This window comes from Petaurus breviceps, unplaced genomic scaffold (genome assembly GCF_028583685.1).
Source record: "Petaurus breviceps papuanus isolate PSGF00001 unplaced genomic scaffold, PetGlider_PUasm1.0 90845, whole genome shotgun sequence".
Classification (NCBI taxonomy): domain Eukaryota; kingdom Metazoa; phylum Chordata; class Mammalia; order Diprotodontia; family Petauridae; genus Petaurus; species Petaurus breviceps.
In genome coordinates, this window is record NW_027187359.1 from 15,846,344 (window position 1) to 15,867,948 (window position 21,605).

At 35.5% G+C, this 21,605-nt stretch overlaps 1 protein-coding gene across 10 annotated transcripts in view; it reads left to right on the top strand.

Moving 5' to 3' along the window:
* The window catches only part of LTBP1 (latent transforming growth factor beta binding protein 1), a 484,412-nt gene that overhangs the window by 310,529 nt on the left and 152,278 nt on the right, over positions 1–21,605 (top strand). For 6 of the 10 annotated variants that reach the window (XM_069072171.1, XM_069072175.1, XM_069072174.1 and 3 more), the window contains 5 exons: positions 6,493–6,660; positions 9,656–9,880; positions 12,804–12,826; positions 18,383–18,476; positions 19,073–19,171. In XM_069072171.1, the coding sequence (XP_068928272.1) occupies positions 6,493–6,660; positions 9,656–9,880; positions 12,804–12,826; positions 18,383–18,476; positions 19,073–19,171 (609 nt within the window). The remainder of the gene's footprint in view (positions 1–6,492; positions 6,661–9,655; positions 9,881–12,803; positions 12,827–18,382; positions 18,477–19,072; positions 19,172–21,605) is intronic. The other 4 variants (XM_069072172.1, XM_069072180.1, XM_069072176.1 and 1 more) reach the window with 3 other exon arrangements.

Genomic DNA, 21,605 nt, shown 5'->3' on the forward strand with positions numbered 1-21,605 from the left:
CTGTGTGCCAGACATGTGCTAAATGCTTGGATTACAAAAAGAGGCAAAATATGTAATCTTGCCTATTCTAATAACTTCATTTATCTTGTTCATATGTTGATTCATATGTTGAAACTTGTTTTTGCCTAGGAGCTTTTGTTTAAACTAATCTCCCCTGTTTGGAGTACCTCCTTCCTTATTTCTGCTTATCCATACCTTACTTAGCCTTCAAGACTCTTCCCTAGTCTCACCTCTGCTATGAAACCTGTGATATCTTCCTCCATAGAACTTCTATGGTTCTTTCTGCCTGTCAGCCACCACCTTGTTCTATATATGCCTTATCAGTAATCAAAATTAGACTTTGAAAACAGAATTGAATGATTTAGGATAAGATGATGGCAATGAAGTAAATTGGAAACATCGTTTACTACAGAAAAGCTATACTTTAGTTTTTTCTGATATACAATCTGACTGGTATAGGTGTCTTGAAGTCTCCTTTGATTGACCCAGGCCTGGACTTAGAAAAATTGTGAAGTAGGTGAAATTTATCTTGTTTACTCTCACTTTTCTGTTCTACATTCCTGTTTCCTGTGCGTAGCTTCCCTTTCCACAAGAGTACCCAGTGCCTTCAAAGTCTACTGCTCACTGCCAAAAGCTCCACTATTATCCAATGGTTTACAGTCATTGCAGATTGAGTTATACTCACTATGTAGAAAGTATATACTAAAGTTATTTCCATATCATTAATACAGAAAGTCTGATGAATTGAAATAAGAGGAACTTTTAATATAGTATTTCTTCTATAATTCTTAGTTATGATTCGGCATCATATAGCAGAGAATGAATGCACTCTACTTGAATGCCAAACACTTTGTTTAATTTAATTTCCTATTTGTAGTCAAGAACAAAATAAAGATCACTTTTCATAACTGCAATGGCATTTCCTGTAGATTTTCATATCTCTGAAATTCTTTGCAATTCATTTAGATCATCTAAGTATTTTACCACTAAATCATTTAGCATTTTTTTGTGAAGAATAGGGTCAAGCAAATCAGGGGTTTAGAGATAGTTTCTTCAAAGTCAGATTTACACCATTTATTATTGCATCTAACCACAACTTCTGCCCTGCCTTTTCGAAATAATTTGACAGTGCTAACTTTTTAAAAATTTCTTTAAATATTTTCTAATTACATGTAAAAAAATTTTTTTAACAATCATTAAAAAATTTTTCCAGTTTCCAGTTCTCTCCCACCTCCTCACTCCTCCCCCTTCCTTCAGAAGGCAAGCACTTTGACTTTGATTATACATGTTGATGACATGCAAAACATACTTTAATATTAGCCATATTGTAAAAGAAAGACACAAAATAAAACAAAAAATACAGAAAGTTAAAAAAATTATGCTTCAATCTGCACTCAGTTCATCAGTTCTCTCTCTGGAGATATATGGCATTTTTTGTCATGGGTTCCTTTGAAATTATCTTGCAACTTTGTGTTGATCAGAGTAGATAAGTTTTTCACAGTTTTTCACAATATTGCTGTTACTGTGTACGATGTTCTGGTCTTGCTCACTTAACTTTTCGTGAGTTTGTAGGAATCTTCACAGGTTTTTCTGAAACTATCCAGCTTGTCATTTCTTATAGCACAATAATATTCCATCACATTCCTATACCACAACTTGTTTAAACATTTTCCATTTGATGAGCATCCCCTTGATTTCCAATTTTTTGTTAACACAAAAGAGCTAGCATAAATATTTTTGTATATGTGGGTCCTTTGCCCTTTTCTTTGAAATCTTTGAGACACACTCATAGTAGTGGCATTGCTGGGTCAAAGGCTTTTTATATATGTCTTTGGACATGGTTCCACATTGCTCTTCAGAGTAATTAGACTATTTCACAACTCCACCAAGAGTGTAGTAGTGTCCCGATTTTTCCATATTCCCTCCAGCATTTGTCATTTCCTAGCCAATCTCATAGGTGTGAGGTGATATCTCAGAGTTGTTTTAATTTGCATTTCTCTAATCAGTAGTGATTTAGAACATTTTTTATGTGACTTTGGTTTCTTTTTTTAAAAACTGCCTCTTTAATCATTGATCAACTAGGGAATGGCTCTTATTTTTATAAATTTGGCTTAGTTCCTTTATATTTGAGAAATGAGACCTTTATCCAAGGAACTTGCCACAAAAATTTCCCGTCAGTTTCCTGTTGTTCTTCTAATTTTGGCTGTGTTGGGTTTTGTTTGTGCAAAAGCTTTTTAATTTCATGTAATCAAAATTATCTATTTTACTTTCCAGAATCCCTTCTACGTCTTGTTTGGACATAAAGTCTTCCATTATCCATAAATCTGACAGGCTTATTTTTCATACTTTTCTAATTTACATATGATATCACCGCCTTATGTCTAAATCATTTATCCATTTTGACCTTATGTTGGTATACAGTGTGAGATGTTGGCCTCTGCCTAGTTTCTTCCAAACTGCTTTCCAGTTTTCTCAGCAATTTTTGTCAAATAATTGAGTTCTTACCCCCAAAGCTTGAATCTTTGGATTTGTCAAACACTAGATTACTCTGGTCATTTTTATTACTATGTATTGTGCACCTAATTTATCCCACTGTCCATCACTCTATTTCTTAGGCAGTAACAGATTGTTTTGACTATTGCTACTTTGTAATATAGTTTGAAATCTGGAACTGCTAGTCTACTTTAACATTTTTTTTCATTGATACCCTTGACATGCTTTGCTTTTTGTTCTGCCAGATGACTCTATAAAATAATTTTTGGTAGTTTAATTCATATGGTGCTAGCTAAGTAAATAAACACAGGTAGAATTTTAAGTTTTATTATATTGGCCTGGCCTACACTTGAGCAGTTAATATTTCTCCAGTTGTTTAGATTTATCTTTATTTGTGTCAAAAGGTTTTTGAAATTGTGTTTATATAATCCTTGGGTTTGTCTTGGTTGGTAGATAAACAACTATTTTATATTTTCTGCAGTTATTTTAAATGGAATTTTTTCTATCTTTTCCTGATGGTTTTTTAGGTAGTATATAGAAATGTAAATGCTTTGTGTGGATTTGTTTTATGTCCTTCAACTTTGCTAAATTATTCATTTTGCCTAGTTGATTATCTCAGTTCATATCACTTTCAAAAAGTGATAGTTTTGTTTTCTTATTGACTGTTTTTATTCCTCCAGTTTCTTTTTCTTGTCTTATTGCCAAAGCTAGCATTTCTAGTACAATATTGAATAATAGTGGTTATAATAGTCTTTCATTCCTCCTGATAATGCTTGCTCTTGGTTTTAGATAGATACTCCATATCATTGTAAGAAAGCTTCCATTGATTCCTATATTTCTAGTGTTTTTAGTAGGAATGGATATTGCATTTTGTCAAAGATTTTTTTCTGCATCTGTAGATATGATCATATCATTTTTGCCTTTTTTTTTGGGAGGGCAGTTGAGGTTAAGTGACTTGCCCAAGGTCACATGGCTAGTTTTTGTGTTAAGTGTCTGAGGCCAAATTTGAACTCAGGTCCTCCTGATTCCAGGGCCGGTGCTCTATTCACTGTGCCACCTAGCCGCCCAATCATATGATTTTTGTTGTTTTTATTATCATTATGGTCAATTATGCTAATAGTATTTCTAATATCTAATCTTTTCTACATTCTTGGTATAAATCCCACCTGGTCATAATGTATGATCTTTGTGATGTATTGCTGCAATCTCCTTGCTGGTATTATGTTTAAAGATTTTGCACTGATATTCATTAAGGAAATTAGTCTATAATGTTCTTTCTCTGTTTTTTTTTTTTTTTGCTTTCCCTGGTATAAGTATTAAAGCCATATATACTATTGGGATTAGTTGTTCCATCAATGTATAGAAATTCACTTGTGAATCCATCTGGTCCTGTGAATTTTTTCTTAGGGAGTTCATTGATGGCTTATTCAATGTCTTTTTTTTCTGTGATAAGATTATTTAAGTATTCTATTTCCTCTTCTGTTAATCTGGGTGGTTTATTTTTTGTAAATTTTCATTCATTTCACTCAGATTGACAGTTTTATTGGCATATAATTTACCCTTTTCATTTTTAATACAAGTTATTTGGTTTTCTTTCTTTTTATAAAATCAAATTTATCTATTTTAGTAGTGGGTTTTCTTTTCTTTTTTTTTTTTCATAAAACCAGCCTTTACTCTTATTTATTTCAGTGGTTTTATTTCCTTCACTTTTTAAAATCTTTCCTTTGATTTTCAGGATTTCTATTATGGTGTTTAATTGGGGGTTTTTAATTTGTTCTTTTTCTATTTTTTTAGTTGTTCAATTCATTGACTTGTTCTTTCTCTCTTTTATTGAAATATGCATTTAAAGATATAAATTTTCTCCTCAGTACTATATATTGGCTGCATTCAACAGATTTTGGAATGTGTCTGATTGTTGTCATTCTCTTTAAAGATTCATTGTTTTCTAATTTGTTCTTTGGCCCGCTCATGTTTTGAAATTATTTTTAATCTTTGCTTTTATAGCCCTTTATTGAATGTAATTTTTATTTCATTAAGATCTGAGAAGGGTGTATTTAATATTTCTGTATTCGGTTGTGATGTTTTTAATGCCTTGATACATGGTCATTTTTTATGAAGGTGCCATATACAGCCGAGATAAAAGGTATACTCCTTTCTATTTCCATTAAATTTTCTGCAGAGTTCTATCATATCTAACTTTTCTATGATTCTATTCATCTTCTTAACTTTTCTTATTTTATAGTTAGATTTATCTAGCTTTGAGAGGGGAAGTTGAAGTCCCTCACTAGTATATAGTTTTTACTGTCCTCTTCCTATAATTTATTTAACTTTTCCTTTAAGAATTTGGATGCTATGGCCTTGGGTACATATATATTTAGTACAGATATAACTTCATTGTCTGTAGTTCCCTTTTAGTTAGGTCTGCTTTTGCTTTATCTGAGATCATGATTGGTACCCCTCCCTTTTTTACTTTAGCTGAAGTATAATGGATTCTCCTCCTGCCCATTATTTTAAGTTTACTTGTGTGCCTTTGTTTCATTTCACAATGGTAATATACATTTAAAAAATTTTTATTGGGGCAGCTAGGTGGCGCAGTGAATACAGCACTGGCCTTGGAGTCAGGAGGACCTGAGTTCAAATCCAGACTCAGACACTTAACACTTACTAGTCATGTGACCTTGGGCAAGTCACTTAAACCCAATTGCCCTGCCATTCCCCTGCCAAAAAAATGCAAAAAAATTATTTTATTTATTTTATTCTGAATTTAATAAATAAAATAAGCATTTCCATAACATAGTAGAATAGAAAATAAAAACCATTGCACCTGAAACTGCAAATCTATTATGGACAACTTGCTATTCCTTTTAAACATATAATAAAGCTGTCATATTTATATATGTCCCTTTCTTCCACGTGTGTTTCTTTTAAAAAAAGACATTGTTGTATTCTGGTTTCTAATCAATTCTGCAATCTACTTCCATTTCAAGGGTGGGTTCATCCTATTTACATCTACAGTTATGATTACTTATCGTGCATTTCCCTCCTCCTATTTTCTTCTGTTTGTCTTTCTTCCTTTCTCTCTTTTTATCCTGTCCCTCCAGTTTATTTTGTTTCTGGCTGTTGATACCTTTTATCTGCCCTCTATTTCTTTCATCTCCTTCGCCTTCTATTTATCTGTAGGGTAAGACAGATTTTTCTTACCAATTGAGTATGTATATACATATGTGTGTGTGTGTATATATATATCCTCTTTTTTCCTTTCTGCACTTGAACTAAGACACAGAAATAGGTATAGGCAATGGAACTGCCAAACAGAATCTGGTCCTACACCCACTGCTTAATGCAGGGGTACCCTATAATCTCTTTCTGACAAGTTGCCAGACAGTGTCTGGCCATGAGCTCCTGAATCTGTTGCTGCTTCTGTCACTGCCACCTAGTGCCAGCATTAATGGTTTCATCCATGTGGGCTCTGGGTTAGCCTCCTCTCCCCTATTACAGATCTCTCTTTCTGACTTCCTGTGTTGTCTTGGACTGGAAGGATGTCTCCCTCTGACCTTTTCTTGACTGCCACTCCAGAATTTGATTTAAGGCATTATTTTAAAGTTATCTGGAGGGGAATATCAGGAGAGCTTGCCTGAGTGCTTTTCTACTCTGCCATCTTGGCTCCCCTCAAATCTCCTGGGTGAGGTATTAGCTTTCCTGCTTCTGAGCTGTGTGACCCTGAGAAAACCACTTAACTTCTCTGAGTTGGCTTCCTCATCTTTAAGATGGAGGGAAAAATGCTTACACTATGTACCTCACAGGATTGTTGTGAAGAAAGTGTTTTTGTGAACCTTGAAAGGCAATATAAATGTGAACTATTATTTGTGACTTAATTTTAAAGTAGCATTTCATACACATAATTTGAATGAATATAATTTTTGATAGGATATGAGACTTTGTTCTGTATTTTTTTGTTTCTTCTATCAAACCTAGCACTCCTTTGTCCTTTTGTTGTAGCTGATAACCCTGTGATCTCTGAAGAGAAGGGGCCCTGTTACAGACTTGTCAATTCAGGAAGACAGTGCATGCACCCCCTCTCTGTTCAGCTCAGCAAGCAGCTCTGCTGTTGCAGTGTTGGCAAGGCCTGGGGACCACATTGTGAGAAGTGTCCCCTTCCAGGAACAGGTAAGATGGGCATAGGTACACAAGGGTATCTATACATGCTCATTGGCATGGAAAGCAACCTGTCCAACTTGGATCCTATTTTCTTTCTGGCGTTTGAGTATTTAAATTAGGGGTTTTGTCCATTTCTTTAGGAAAAGAACAGTGACATTGAGCCAAGGGACAAATCATAAGCAAGATACTTTCCATGTGACATTACATTTCCAGTTGAACAAATTAAGAAATACTAATTCAGTTCATTCTCAGTTTAGGTTATACCAACCTACTATTAAAAATATTAGGGAATAGCTATCAGGCTGATGTGAAAAAAATAGTTGTTGTTATGGTCACATCTCTGTCACTTTCTAACTGTTAACCAAGTGAAAACAATTTGCCCCTCAGCTCCTTCTTAGAACAGATATTTTACTTGGGGCTCACAAGGTGAATACTACTTAGTTTCTCATGTTGGAAATTGAAGCTCATAATATTCATGTTATATTTCTATCAAGTGTTAGAAGATGATTAGATTTGTGGTACAGATTCCTTCTGAGATCCTCATTAACTCTCATGTTTTTTTGGATATGAACATTGTAGATTTAATGGTACATAATTTCTTATTGGTCTGAGAGCATTCATTTACTTTCCCCACTGCCTAATTTATACCCAAGAAGTCATTTGCTAACTCAGCAGGACTTGGCCTATAAGAAAGAAAGGCACATGGCAAATGTGTTTAGTATTATTAACAAAAATTGCCCCCAATTTCATTATGTGGGTATATAAGCTGCATAATTCTTGTTATTTGACCAGATTCTTCCTATAAAGGTATGTAAAAAACCTCTTTGAATCTACCACTCACAGTACCCACAAAGTATATTATAGCTGCGTTATAAGAAGTAGTATGCAGTGCTGAAGTTTTGTGGAATTTCATAATATCCCTAATCTTATGTTATTTTTCTTCATTTGATTTTGATGTATTATTCCATCAGTGAGTATAATCAGAAAAGTTGGCAAAGTGAGGTTCTGAGATTCATTTTTTCTCCTTATAATGAAAACTTACCTTATATGTTCAGAATAAGGCTTGTAGCTCTACCTAACTTCTAAGGTATATCATTAATGAGAGCTTCGTGACTCATAAACAAATAAAAATAAATCAAATGTACTGTCTTTGTAATTTATAAGTGCATTTTTTAATGAATAAGTTTCATGATAATTTAAGAAATAAATTAGAGTAGTGTTTTCATGGGCTTTTCAGCATAAATTACCATATTTAAAATTTACCATCACATTGAAAATATATTTCATATGTAGTTTAAAAGTTATAATTTTTGTTAGTTTCTTTTAGTTGGGACTTTAATTACTGTGAAAATAAAAGTATTGTTATATGTTAACTTTACAAAAAGTTCGGGGAAGAAAGATTTTCTAGGGATCTATTGTAAAGAATAAATTTCTAAGAATTTTTGTTCTTAGGGAGCTATATAAAGTCAAGTTATGTCAACTTAGATATGACCAATTGAACAATTAAATATTTTAAAGGCTTTAACATTGTAGAAATTCTCCTTTAGAAAAATTTTCCCTTTCCTCCTTCCCTTTCCTCATTTTCCTATTTTCCCCTTTCCTTATTTTTTTTCCTCATTTCCCTCTTTCCTTTCCTTCCATTTCTCCCTTTTTTTCTTTCCTTACTTTCCTTTGCTCCCTCCCTTTTTTTCTTAGTAGTGGGAAAGACTTGTATAAATCTATAGCTTTTAATAGAAAAAAATGTCTTCTTTTGCTGTTGACACAAATATAACCTTTGAGGCAAAAAACCCAGGTCACCAAAACATTTCTCTTTGGTTACTTTCTGTTATCACCTTATAGAAAAAGTTATTTTCCTTCTTCACATACAACCTTGGGACCATTTTTCTCCTTTTCTTATTTTGAGCCTTTCTTCTTTGGAATGTGTCTTTAGCACATTATATGACCAGGTAGCTGTTTAGGGGTACAATAACAGTTATTACAGTTTGAGAATATGTTTAGTTACAAACAAGTAGATGTATTACATACACTCAGACTGGTTCTATAAGCCAACTTTCCAGGCTTTACCACAATGATTAGGTTTTTTTTAGTTATTTTTATTTCACCTGCAAGTTGGCTAGTTAGCTCCCCACCCCATCATATGGAATCCATGTTTTTTTAATGAGACTCCAGGTATAAGTCTCTAAGTGTAGCAGCTGCATTTCACCTCTCAGCAACCCACTGATCCTTAACCAGTTCTTCCTCATCTGGTTTTTCCTGGCATCACTTCAGCAAATTTACCTTCACTTATATCTACCCAAAGATATCCTGAAAGGTTGTTCACTTTTTTCATCTTTAAGGAATACTTGGTCAGCTGATTTTTCTCTTTGCCTATCTCCTCACTGTCACTACAGCTAAGATCCTTCAACCTCAGTTAAACCATCTCACTTAATCCTACCAATTTTTCTGAACAACCTCCTTATTTACTCACTATTAGTGTTCTCCTTTTATGGTTGGTAGTATACAATTAATGGAAAGAGAGAGAGAGAGAGAGAGAGAGAGAGAGAGAGAGAGAGAGAGAGAAAGAAGAGAGCCCAGTTTAAAACACAACATTAATTAAAGAGGAGTAGATTTTCCCCCACACTGCCAAAATCCAAGTCCTTAGTGTCAAGTTGCTTCAGACCTCAATCCTAAGAAGAGGTAGAATTCCTATTTGGTGTCACCAAACAATGTTATCTTTTAAATTGGTCTGGATAATAGTACTTTTTTCACACTAGCTGAGACTAAGAAAATGGATATATCTAAAGTAAAAGTCTTTTGCATTTGCATTTTTTCTCAGTAGTGAGTTTTCAGGTAAATTTGCCATTTATTATACATTTCACACCTGTCTTTATGGTTTTGGGGTGTCCGTGTGTGTGTGTTATATGAATGATGGGTTTTTAAAAAATATTCATCATATTATTTTCTTCTGTTTGGAGTTATGTATTTATAAATTTTTAAAAGGCCTATTTTCCCATCCCAAATCTAGCTGCTTTTAAGGAAATCTGTCCTGGTGGAATGGGTTATACAGTTTCTGGCGTTCATAGACGCAGGCCAATTCATCACCATATAGGTAAAGGACCTGTATATATCAAGCCCAAGAACGTCCAACCTGTTGTTAAAACTACTCCCCCTCCACCTCTCCCAGCAAAGGAAGAACCAGTAGAAGCGTTGACCTTCTCCCAGGAAAAAGGGCCTCAGGTGGCTGTGCAAGGTGAGAGTGGGAAAAGATCTTGAAGTGTTGCTAGCCTGTTGATGTCTCTGTTTTTTTTTTTAATTTTCCTGTTTATAACCTTTTGGAACAGTATGCATAAAGCAAGTGAAGTGCTTTAAGGACATTGACCTAGTTTATCTGGATTCTTAATCGAAATAATTTTTTTTCCACTTCATGATTCCCCAGGCATAACATAGTTCTTTGAGGAGGCAGTATTAATTGTCTAGGGTGTGACTTCATAATTGTCCTTCTTTTCACAAACTAAGACCCCAGAGGCCTGAGAGAGTTATGGCATTAATTTAGCTTCTGTGCATTTATCCAGAATGCCCAGGCACTAAATACTACTATAGGATCATATATTAAGAGTGAAAATCAGATGTGAAAATTGAGGCCCAGAGAGGTTGAGTGACTTGCCCCCAGGTCACATAGCCAATAAATGCAGATCCATGATTTGAACCTGTAGTTTCTGACTTCAGATCCAATGCTCTTTCTACCATACCATAATGCCTCTCACTAAAGGAAGTGGGAAATATTAAAATGTCAGTGTTGGAAAGGAACTTCAGGTCATCTATTCCAAGTGTCTCATTCTGCTGAGGAAAGCATGACCCAGAAGGTTGTTGTTGTTCAATCATTTCAGTCATTTCCAACTTTTTGTGACCCCATTTGGAGTTTTCTTGGAAAAGATACTGGAGTGGTTTTCCATTTCCTTCTCCCATCATTACAGATGAGGAACTGAGACAAACACAGCGTTAAGTGATTCGCCCACGGTCACATGGCTTGTAATTGTCTGAGACTAGATTTAAACTCTGAAAGATGAGTCTTCCTGACTCTAGGCCTGGTATTCTATTTACTTGCCACTTAGTTATTCCTAAATTACTTACCTCAGCTCAAATAGTAAGTTAGTGGCAACATTAGGATGAGGAGTACAAAGTTGTACAAAGAAAAGGAAGCCTTATAATGTTGTAAAGAGATTCCAGACACCTGAGTTTTAATTTTGACCTTGACCTTTTACATTTCTCTGTCTGATCTTTGTCAAGGTCTATTCTTTCTAATTCAATTTTCTACCTTTAAAACTGGCATTTCAGTTATTTTATGTTCTTTAAATAATGGCAACCACTCCTCCCACCTCGTGCCAAAGAAATGAAACCTTCCACTTGCTTACTTCATGTATTTACTCTAATTAAGCTCTTTTTTGATTGCCAGAGTTGAACGTCAGAATGTAGGGGTCAGTGGACAGATTTTTGGGACAGGAGAATGGTATATTCTCTAAGATCAGCAACATATCAGTGGCTTTTTCTTTAAGTGGCAAACAGTCCTTACTTGCAGCCATACTAGAAACACATGCTCAACAGAGTGAGAGAAGAAAAACTACTGCATCTTTGTGGGCTTAACTATCTTGATTAGGTATTTTGCTCAGTGGTAGTACTACTGAGAATATATAGCCTCGGAATGAAACTGCTTTATAACTGCTCACCTTTATAGGCAGAAGAAAACTGAGCCCAACTATCTAGATTTTGTCAGTGAATAAGTTCCTCCTTGAGGGTAGGTTAAGTAATGAAAAAAGATAATTAATTTTTTCAGGTCACTAAGCTTTTTCAGTCCTGATTTACTGTCTGGCACCCTCATTGTCTTGGAGATAATGCAACTTCTAAAGCCTTAATTTATTTTTAAGGAGATCATTCCCATCAATAAACATTGAGATTTCTCTTTTGCCTCGGGGACTAATATCTAAGATTGTCTACTTAATAAAAAATAGTGAAAAATCTGAAATGAGACTTGCTTCTTTTTGTTTCTATAGCTAGGGTTGAAGGTAGAAAATTTATATGCATGAGTACCTCAGAAAAGCTAGGTGACTCCTAATAAAAAGGATTAACTGCCAAAAAACAGTGGATACTTCTGAATCACAGACCTGTGATTAATGTTTGTCACACAGCCTTTCATGTTATTGTCAGAGAAAATCCTTGGGCACTTTCAAAGGGGGCCATGCTGCAAATAACTCATTTTAATCATTGCCCTGGGTATAGCCAGTAATGGTGACACAATACTGGTGAGGCTGTATAATACTTACACCTGTTTGATATTCATCCTTGTCAGTCTGCAGTATGTTGTCAGTAAAGTATTCAAGGGGTTTCCTTTAAGAGCAAATTGTCTTTAGAGTTGTTCTTCTAACACCTCTCCCTTATTCTTCATATCCCTGCCATTGAAATAAATGATGCTCTTTATCAGAATTGATACTACTAAAGGACCTCTTGGTTGTACATCATATTAAGAATAAATATTTTACTTGTGGTTTGAAGTGCCCCTCCTCCTTTTTGCTTTTCTGTACAGCAATTATTCTAAATTAAATAGATCCCTCACCTGTTTTCAGAAAGCTAATTATAAAGGGCCCACCCAAAACCCAGATACTTAATCATTTTATAATAAAACATGAAAGCATAGAATTATGGATATTAAAGACTTGGGTGTCTTTTAGCTCATTCCCCTTATTTTAAAGGTCATAACACGAAGGCCTTGAAAGATAACATGGCTTGCCCAGGCTTACATGACTAGTTAATGTTGGGGTTGAAATTAGAACCCCTGTTTTCTTGATTGAATTTGATACTCTTTCCACAAAAACATTCTGTGTCCAAACTAAACCATTGCCCTGCTTCTTTTTATACTAACTAACCAATGAGCGAACATTTATGAAGTGCCTACTATGTTCTAGGCACCATGCTAGGTATGGGAATACAAATATTAGAAAGATAACATGGTGTTAGTATAAGGCTTTATAACATCTTGGAGTGAGGTTTGCTCCCAGCGGAAAAATTCTGTTATCTTATTACATTAGAATATTGAGGTCTTGCTGGTAAAAATTTGTAAGAAGGGGATATGTGCTATTCATTATTTTGAATTCTAAATTTTTTTTCTTTTCTGATTTTAGTGGCAACAGCATCACCTGAGAAGGTAATCTATTCATTTTTTAAACATTTCATTAATTTTTCTAAGAGAGAGGATTGTTAGATATGTTTGTAGACTCTGTTTCACCATAGAGAACCATGTTTATTTTGCCCACACATAAAGGATTGTGTGCCTACATCTAAAAGAGACAGAATGAAGGAAGAGGAAGGTAATTAAGTCACTAGATGGTAAGAGCCCAAAACCAAAACAAAGAGCCAAAGGCTTGGAATGCCCATGTAATAATTCTGATAGACATTTGCTTATGCATGTGTGTGTATGTGTGTGTGTATGCATATGTGTATATAAACACACATGCATAATTATATTTCTGTAATATATATGTATATGATAAAAATAATAAACTCATTAATATAGTGCTTTAAAATTACAAAGCAATTATATGTATGATCTTATTTGCTATTCACAATAACCCTGTGAGGTAAGCTATCTTATTCCATTTTACAGATGAAAAAAACTGAGACAGTTTAAGTGACTTATTTAAGGTCACACAACTAGTAAGTGTCTGAGGCAGAATCTTTGAATTCAGGTCTTCCTGACTCCAAGTCTAGTCCTCTATCTATCATGCTATGTAGCTCTCTATATACAGCTATATAAATAGTTTTCAAAATACAATTGAAATTAAGTCTAATTGGCATTAGACCAAGAGCAGAAGTTGTTCAGAAGAAACAGAATCACAAAATATTTCTGATAAACTTGTATCAAACTCTAGTTGGTGGTATAAATGTAGAATGTTACTTTGTGTCAGTTAATCAACAAGAACTTATTAAGCACCAAGTGTGTGTCATACAATGGCGATATAGATACAAAGAATGAAAGAGTTGTTGCTTCTCACAGTGAATACCTTGTAATGGGGAAATATATATATATACAGATACATATATATATTTAAAAATATATAGAGCATAAAAACAAAGGGGAGGGGGACATTAGCAGGTTTGGGCATCAGGAAGGATGTCATGGGGAAGATGGTGTTTGAGCTGCACATTAAAAGAAGAGAGAGGTTCTTTGAAGAAGGGCATGTATTGTAGGAAGGTGGCACAGCCAGTGCAAAGGCACAGAGAAGGGAAATGGAACATTCTACGTGAGAAATGGAGAGGGAGTCAATTGGTTCAATCTTAGAGTGTGAGAGGGAGAATAATGTCTAACGAGGCTAGGAAGATGGATTGGGGCCAGTGTGTGTGGGACTTTACAATCTAAACTGAGGAGTTTCTGTTTTACCCCAGAGCCAACAGGAATTCATTGAAATTGGTGTAGAGTAAGGGAAGTAATATATTTAGATCTTTGACATATTCAGATACTCACATCTTTGCTTAAAGAAAATTACTTTAGCAAGTAGTGGTATAGGATGAACTGGAGTGGTGAGAGATTGGAGAAAGAAGGAGATTAATTAGGAGACTGTTATATTAATCTAAGTGAGAGGTGATAAGGGTCACTCTGGGAGTGGGGTGGACTTGGAAAGAAGGGATGATGTTCAAGAAGAAACAGTAAAGTTGGTACTTGATTGGAAAGGAAGCCCAGATAAAGGCGAGTGGCAAACATAGGCAGTAAGAATTCCAGGTTTAATTGAATTTGGCTTAAGGAGGGAATAACATACACATTTAATTGAGTATCTTACCCTATAGGAAAGCAGGGAGGAAGGGAATAAGAAGGGGGGTGATAAAAAGGAGGGCAGATTGGGGGAGAGGGTAATTAGAAACACTTTTGAAAAGGGACAGGGTTAAAGTAGAAAATAGAAAAAGTGGGGGATGGGATAGGATGGAGATAAATATAGTTAGTGTTTCACAATATAACTACTAGGGAAATGTTTTGCATAACTACACATGTACAACCTATGTTGAATTGCTTGTCTTCCCAGTGGGGGTGGGTGAGGAGGGAAGAAGGGAAAGACAGTAACTCAAAGTTTCAAAAAACAAATGTTAATGCATGTTACATGCAACTGGGAAATAAGATATGCAGGCACTGGGGTATAGAAATCCATTTTGCCCTATTAGAAAGTTAGGGGAGGAGGATATAAGAGAGAGCAGGTTGGGGGAAGGGGTGTTCTGTAGACTCACTATTTGGGGGTGGGGGTAGAGATGGGGAGAAAAATTTGTAACTCAAAATATTGTGGAAATGAATGTTGAAAGCTAAAAATAAATAAATAAGTAAATTTTTTAAAAAAAAGAAATAGTCCAAAAGAAAAGCCCCCCAAAAGAATTCCAGGTTTATTTTATCCTCAGGAAAATTGCTGATTCTTTTAGTGCATTTAGGCAATTAGTTTAAAGGAAGGTGAGGAAGTGAACAAGCATTTGTTCAACATCTACCATATGCCAGGCAGTATACTAAGCACTTTACAAGTATTGTCCCATTTGAGTCTCACAACCATAGTGGGAGGTAGGTGCTATTATTAATTCCAGTTTACAATTGAGGAAACTAAAACAGCTGGAGATTAAGTGACTTGTCCAGGGTCAAACAGCTTGGAGGTATCTGAGGTCAAATTTTATCTCAGGTCTTCTTGAGTCCAGGCACTGTGTTTTATCCATTGTACCATCTTGCTTGCCCCTACGCTTTGTTTCTTTATCTGTAACATGAAGATGTGCAAAACTTCTATAGACTAGAATTTGTTGCTATGCTTAGTCTGGGTCAAATCTAGATTAGATTTAGAGCTGGAAGGGACCTGTGAAACATTCTGATTGATCCCCTTCTTTTTATGGATGAAGAACTAAGGTCCTGAGATTTTCAGTAATTTGCCTAAGGTCACATAACTGGGAATCAATTTCAGGTCTTCCTGACTCCAAATCCAGGATACTTTCCATCCATCCTATGGTTAGAGCTATAATGGACCTCAGAGGTCTTGCAATCCAACCCATTCATTGCACAGTTGGAGAAACAAAGGCTGAGAGCTAGCTAGGTGGAGCGCCAGCCCTGGAGTCAGTAGGACCTGAGTTCAAATCCAGATTCAGCCACTTAACAGTTAACTAGTTGTGTGACCTTGGGCAAGTCAACCCCAATTGCCATCCAAAAAATATATTCTTTAGGGGTGGCTAGGTGGTGCAGTGAATAGAGCACTGGAGTCAGGAGGACCTGAGTTCAAATCTGGCCTCAGGCACTGTTGCAGCAAGCACCCCAGTGTCCCCAGGGTGCCTGCTCACACAGGTTCTTGGATCTGCTTTGTTAAAGGAAAGCAACTCAAAATGGGTTAACAAGCTTACTTTAATCAGTCAGACATATATCGTTTACCTTGTTCAGGAGAAAAGGTCAGCACCCTGAGCCTCAAAGTACACAGGCATAATTATCAAGACAGAAACATCAAGTAGACAGATTTCCAAACTGTCCAACCATTACATCCATACCCAGTCAACATCTGGGTTTCCACATTCTGGGTTTTTCAAAGCTGGGGGACTCTCAACAACGGCTTCCCAGAATTCAGATCAAATCACAGAATACTTCTCAAAGTGAGTCCCAAAACAAAGTACACATCAGGGCTTATATAGCCTTCTCCTGGCTTAGAGAATGTAACAACCTTATTGACTCACTGGCCAATCAAGAAGTATCTACTGAAAAACAAGCCTCCTACCCCAGGCTTCAGGTGCACATTAGCCTAGGGGCAGGGAAGATCTTTAAAATTTACATTCTTATTACAGGCACTTAACACAAAAACTAGCTGTGTGACCTTGGGCAAGTCACTTAACCCCAACTGCCCTCCAAAAAGCAAAAAAAAAAAAAAAAAGAAAGAAACAAAGGCTGAGAGAGATGGAGGGATGTGCCTAAGATAATCTAGCTAGTATGAAACAGGTGAGATTTGAGGTCTAATCTTTCTGGCTCCAAGTTCAGTGTTCCATTCACCACAATAAGTGTGATTTTTGTCCTTGTTCTCCCACAAAGCCTCCCTAGAGGATCTCTACAGTACATTGGATGCCTTACCGTAGATCTTTTAACATTCCATGTGTATCAGTGGAGCACTGGAGCCAGCCCTCCATCATTATTAGCATCTTAATTTGTTTCATCCATATGATAAATATTTATGCAGCATCTACTCTGTATATAATATGTAAATCACTGAGAGGGATACAAAAGATGATGGAGTTTTCTTCTTTCCTTCTGGAATTTCTATGCTAGTAGTTGAGGAAACACAGAGCTTAGTTAGAACTCAGGGGCTTTTAGAATCAGATGATCCGTGCAATCCTCTCATTTTAGAAGAGGAAACTGAGGACCAGAGAAATGAACTGAAAGGCTTCACAAGTGGAAGCTGGTATTGTTTACTGATAACTTCTGACCCCCAATAAGTTAAATACAATTCTGCAGCACTTAATAATGGAAAAGACATTTGCAGGGTCATGTGTTTCTGGGGGAAATAGGAAGATAAATAAGATATGATTCCTGCCTTCAGGGAATTTACATCATGTAGAGGACAGTGTGAGATAAGATATACATATACATTTACCATAAACAGATAAATGGTACAGACTACAATCTGGTAGGTACCCAAGGAAATATATGAGAATAAATGATGAGGAGAAGTGACTTACAGGTAGGGGAATTGTGGAAGGCCCCATGGAAGAAGTGATCTTTGAGCTAGGACATGAAGGATAAGTAGCTTTATCAATTAGAGATGTCAAGGATTGTGGATAAACTCTCCAAGGATAAACGTATAGAGAGAGAAAAGAAGAGAACTTCAGAAAGAGCCCTGAGGAATGCCAACATTATTGGAGCCAGAAGAGGAAGACAAGTCAGCTAAGGAGATAAGGGAGCAGTTGTAGAGGCAGGGAGAGACAAACAGGAGACTAAAGAGCAGAAATTATGGGAGTAGAGTCTGTAGCAGGGGAGAATGGTCAGTAGTGTCAAGTACTTCATAAAAGCCAAAGAAGCTAAGGACTGCAGAAAAATAACCAACTTGTAACAAGTGACTCCTTACACAGCCACTCTGACTTAAAGCAGATGCTGACTTTTCTTCAGTTATGTTATCACTGTTCTGAGAATTAGAGGTGTGATACGTTCAAAAGAAAGGTTGGTGTGTACAGAAAGTTGCTATATGGCCTCTTTATACATATTCTGTGACTGACATGAAGTATTTTACTTTATCACATGATCTGTTGTAACAAATTTGTCATATCCAATGTTTAATCTATTGTCTTTGGCTGGTTACTCCATTGGTTAGTGTATCACAAGAAGGAGGCCAAGGTAATGAGTTCATTCCCTATGTGGGACTGAGCAAAGTGAGCCAGCTGTCTTGAAAATGGGTATGGGTCATCAGGGTGTCAGAGTGAGAGACTGTGCATGGATTAACACAAACATTCACCAGTACTGGAAAAACCGCTTAAAGCCTTTACCATAGTAATTCTGGACCACGAACATATCCTTTGTATGCAAAGATTGGCACTAGTCATTTTTAAAATAATCTTTTATATAATATGCTTTAAAATAAAGTGAAATAATTTACATTTTCCCCTGAAACTTCATATTCCTTTCCTGAGTTTTACTAAGAAAACAATTAATTGGGTAGGAGCCATAATATAAAGGAATTAAACAGTGGTTTTTCACTTTTATCCTTTTTTTTTTTAGGAATTAGTTGACCAAGAGAAAGCCAAACTTGAGCCCGGTCAACCCCAGTTGTCTCCTGGAATTTCAACCATTAACTTACATCCACAGTATCCAGGTAGCCCATTTTGATTGATATAATAGGAAAAACTTTATTCATCTATTCTGAATCAAAGAAGGTAGTAATAAGTTTCATGTTTCTTTACTTTTTAGAGATTGATAATTAATTTTGTGTTCATACATTAATCATTTCTAAGTAGATGTGAAAAAAAATTAGTTTATAAACTAAGACTGTTATTGTGTATAAAAGGAACTAGATATGAAATGAAGCAATATTTATGTTTTTTAATTTTCATTTAACCTCAGTAAGTAAAGTATTGTCACCATCATGTGAAGATCCAGAAAATTTTTTTGTAGTGAAGAGGTCCTCATATTCGTGGAGTAAAGGGACCACTACCCTATTAGTTTGCATTTTTGTGGGCATAGAGGTGAATTACTTTTGTTTCATTGCACCCACTGTCTTAAATTAGTCTCATTGACACTTTCTAGCATTTGCTGTTATTTACAAGTTTCAAGTGAGGTACCCCCTCAAAACTTCTGCAGTTTGTAGGCCTTCAAATTACTGTTAGCTATTATGAAACAGTGTCTTTTGAAATGGATTTCTTGCATACATAAAGTGCTTTCCTTTTTATCCATTTACCCTTTATCATATAGTAGTGATTGAAAAAACATCACCTCCTGTGCCTGTTGAGGTCGCTCCTGAAGCTTCTACATCAAGTGCCAGCCAAGTGATTGCACCCACTCAAGTAACAGGTATGGTACAATGTATGATATGATCTGTGTCTAGTGAAAGTGCCATGACTAATGTAGCATCTCAGTAATTAATAGTCAATCGCAACAAAGGTAATTTTCTAATAACTCAGAATATTAGGTTAACAAGAATATCTACCAAGAAGGAGGATATGGCAGCGATCATAGTCAGCATTAAAATATGAATTTCTGAAATTCTAGGAAAGTTGGAAATTCCAGTTATCACTTATATTTGCATTAATTACTTAATAATTTATTCTAGGATGTTGTCAGAAATCCTCCACGGGAGTCTTACTTGATCATAATAAGAATGATTATAAAAGACAAACAAAGCATTCTTTAAAAAATCTCAGAAGAGAATGCCTTTAAGATCATTGCATAGAAGCTCCAACATCATGGGTAGAATTCCAATGGAGGTGTGGAATAATAACCTCTGCAGAAGGGAGATAAGAAGGAATACCACCAGCAAGTGTATTTCATGTGTTTGATTGGGTTTTGTTGGATTTTAAAAATATTGAATAGTTAAAAGACATCAAAGGGAAAACGCTAGTATTCTATAATGGTAGCAGAGATTTTAAATAACAAATTTTTTTTAAATTTATATATTCCAAGCAGTTCCATATTTATGTTAGTAAGATAAAGATTTAAAGAAAAATAGATAAAAATGTAATATTCAGAGATTTCCATATTTTATTATTAGAATAAGACAAATCTCATAAAAGGTTGAAAACATAGAATTCATAAGTATGTACTTTTTAAAAAAATTCACTTAGCACTTATTTTCTCTCTCTCCCACCTTTTCCTCTGCCAAAAAGAAAAAAAAAACCCTTGTAACAAATATATATGGCCTGAATGCCCACATTTTCCATGTACAAAAATGTATGTCTCATTTCTACATATTTAATTCATCACTTAACTATCAGAAGGTAATTTTGTTCATCAATGATCCCTTTCAATCTTGGTTGTTCATTTCATAGGTCTGGAGACCTTAACAGTCCATTAGATTGTAATCACCTTGAGGGCAGGGCCTGTCCTTTGCTTCTTTTTGTAGCCATAGCATTTAGCACAGTGCTTGGCAACTTTCAGTTTCAGAGAAGTCTGGGAAGATTTCACTTAGTAATCAGTTAATCAATAAACATTTATTATTTATTTATTAAGCATTTATTGTGTGCCAGACATTATGCTAAGTTCTGGAGATACAGAAAGAAGTAAAAGATAGTACCTGCCCTCAAATAACTTACAGTGTAATAGATTTGTAAGACTTGTATGAACTGATACAGAGTGAAATAAGCAGAAGCAGAACAAATTAAATCACTATAGTTTTCCTTAGTGGGGCAGTTAGGTAGCACAGTGGATAACAGTGCTAGGCCTAGAGTCAGGAAGACTTATCTTCCTGAGTTCAATCTGACCTCAGACACTGACTACCTATGTGATCCTGGGCAAGTCATTTAACTCTGTTTACTTCAGTTTCCTCATCTGAAAAATGAGCTTAAGAAGGAAATGGCAAACCACTTAAGTAACTTTGCCTATAAAACCTTAAATGGGGTTGTGAAGAGTCAGATATGACTGAAAATGACCCAACAACAAGACCTTTTCTTCACTTTTCCTTTCCTTTTTCCTTCTTCCAGAGAGCCATCTCTGTGAGCCTTCATGTAGTGCTAACACGATATTCACAGTGCTTTTGGTGGCTGTGAATATGTTGGCATAATTCTGACTTATAAAATATAACAGACTCTCCACATTGAGACAGAACCAAAACATTTATTCAGACACCAGAAAACCTAATCCCAACAGCAGAAAGCCAAATCCATCATAGCAACAAAAAAATCTATACACAATAACAATGCACTGCCATCCTGTAGAGCCCTGCATGAGCAGCTTTCCAGAGGACTGCTGCTGTGAACAGCTTTCAAGGTTCTGATTACATAGTATAGCAAACTCTTTATTGAATGACAAATAGAGCAAAACATTCACAGAAAATCAAGGAACAGCATTCACAATATTACAACTTATCACAAAAAATCTAAATACAGCATTCATCATGTCACAACTCAACACCTTACCACTAAATATAGCTTTTGCCAAAATGGTCACATAGTTTTCAACAAAGTACATTCATTTAGTCGATCACAAAATCCTTAAATTCAGTCACAAAGTACAAAAGTCAAAGTTCTCCACCCCTAAGTTACAGTAAATAGTGGGAAGGATAATGAATGTGGATATGGGAAAACCTGGGTCCTTAATCCTATCTCAGCTATGTACTAGCTCTGTGCCTCCAAGCTTACGCTTCCTGAGCTTAGTTTCTTCATTGGTATAGTGGGAATAATAGCATCTGCCAACCAGGGTCCTTGTGAGACTCAGATGATATGGTATATGTATGAAGTGCTTTCCAAATCTTAAAAATGCCATATAAATGTGAACCATTATTATTATACTG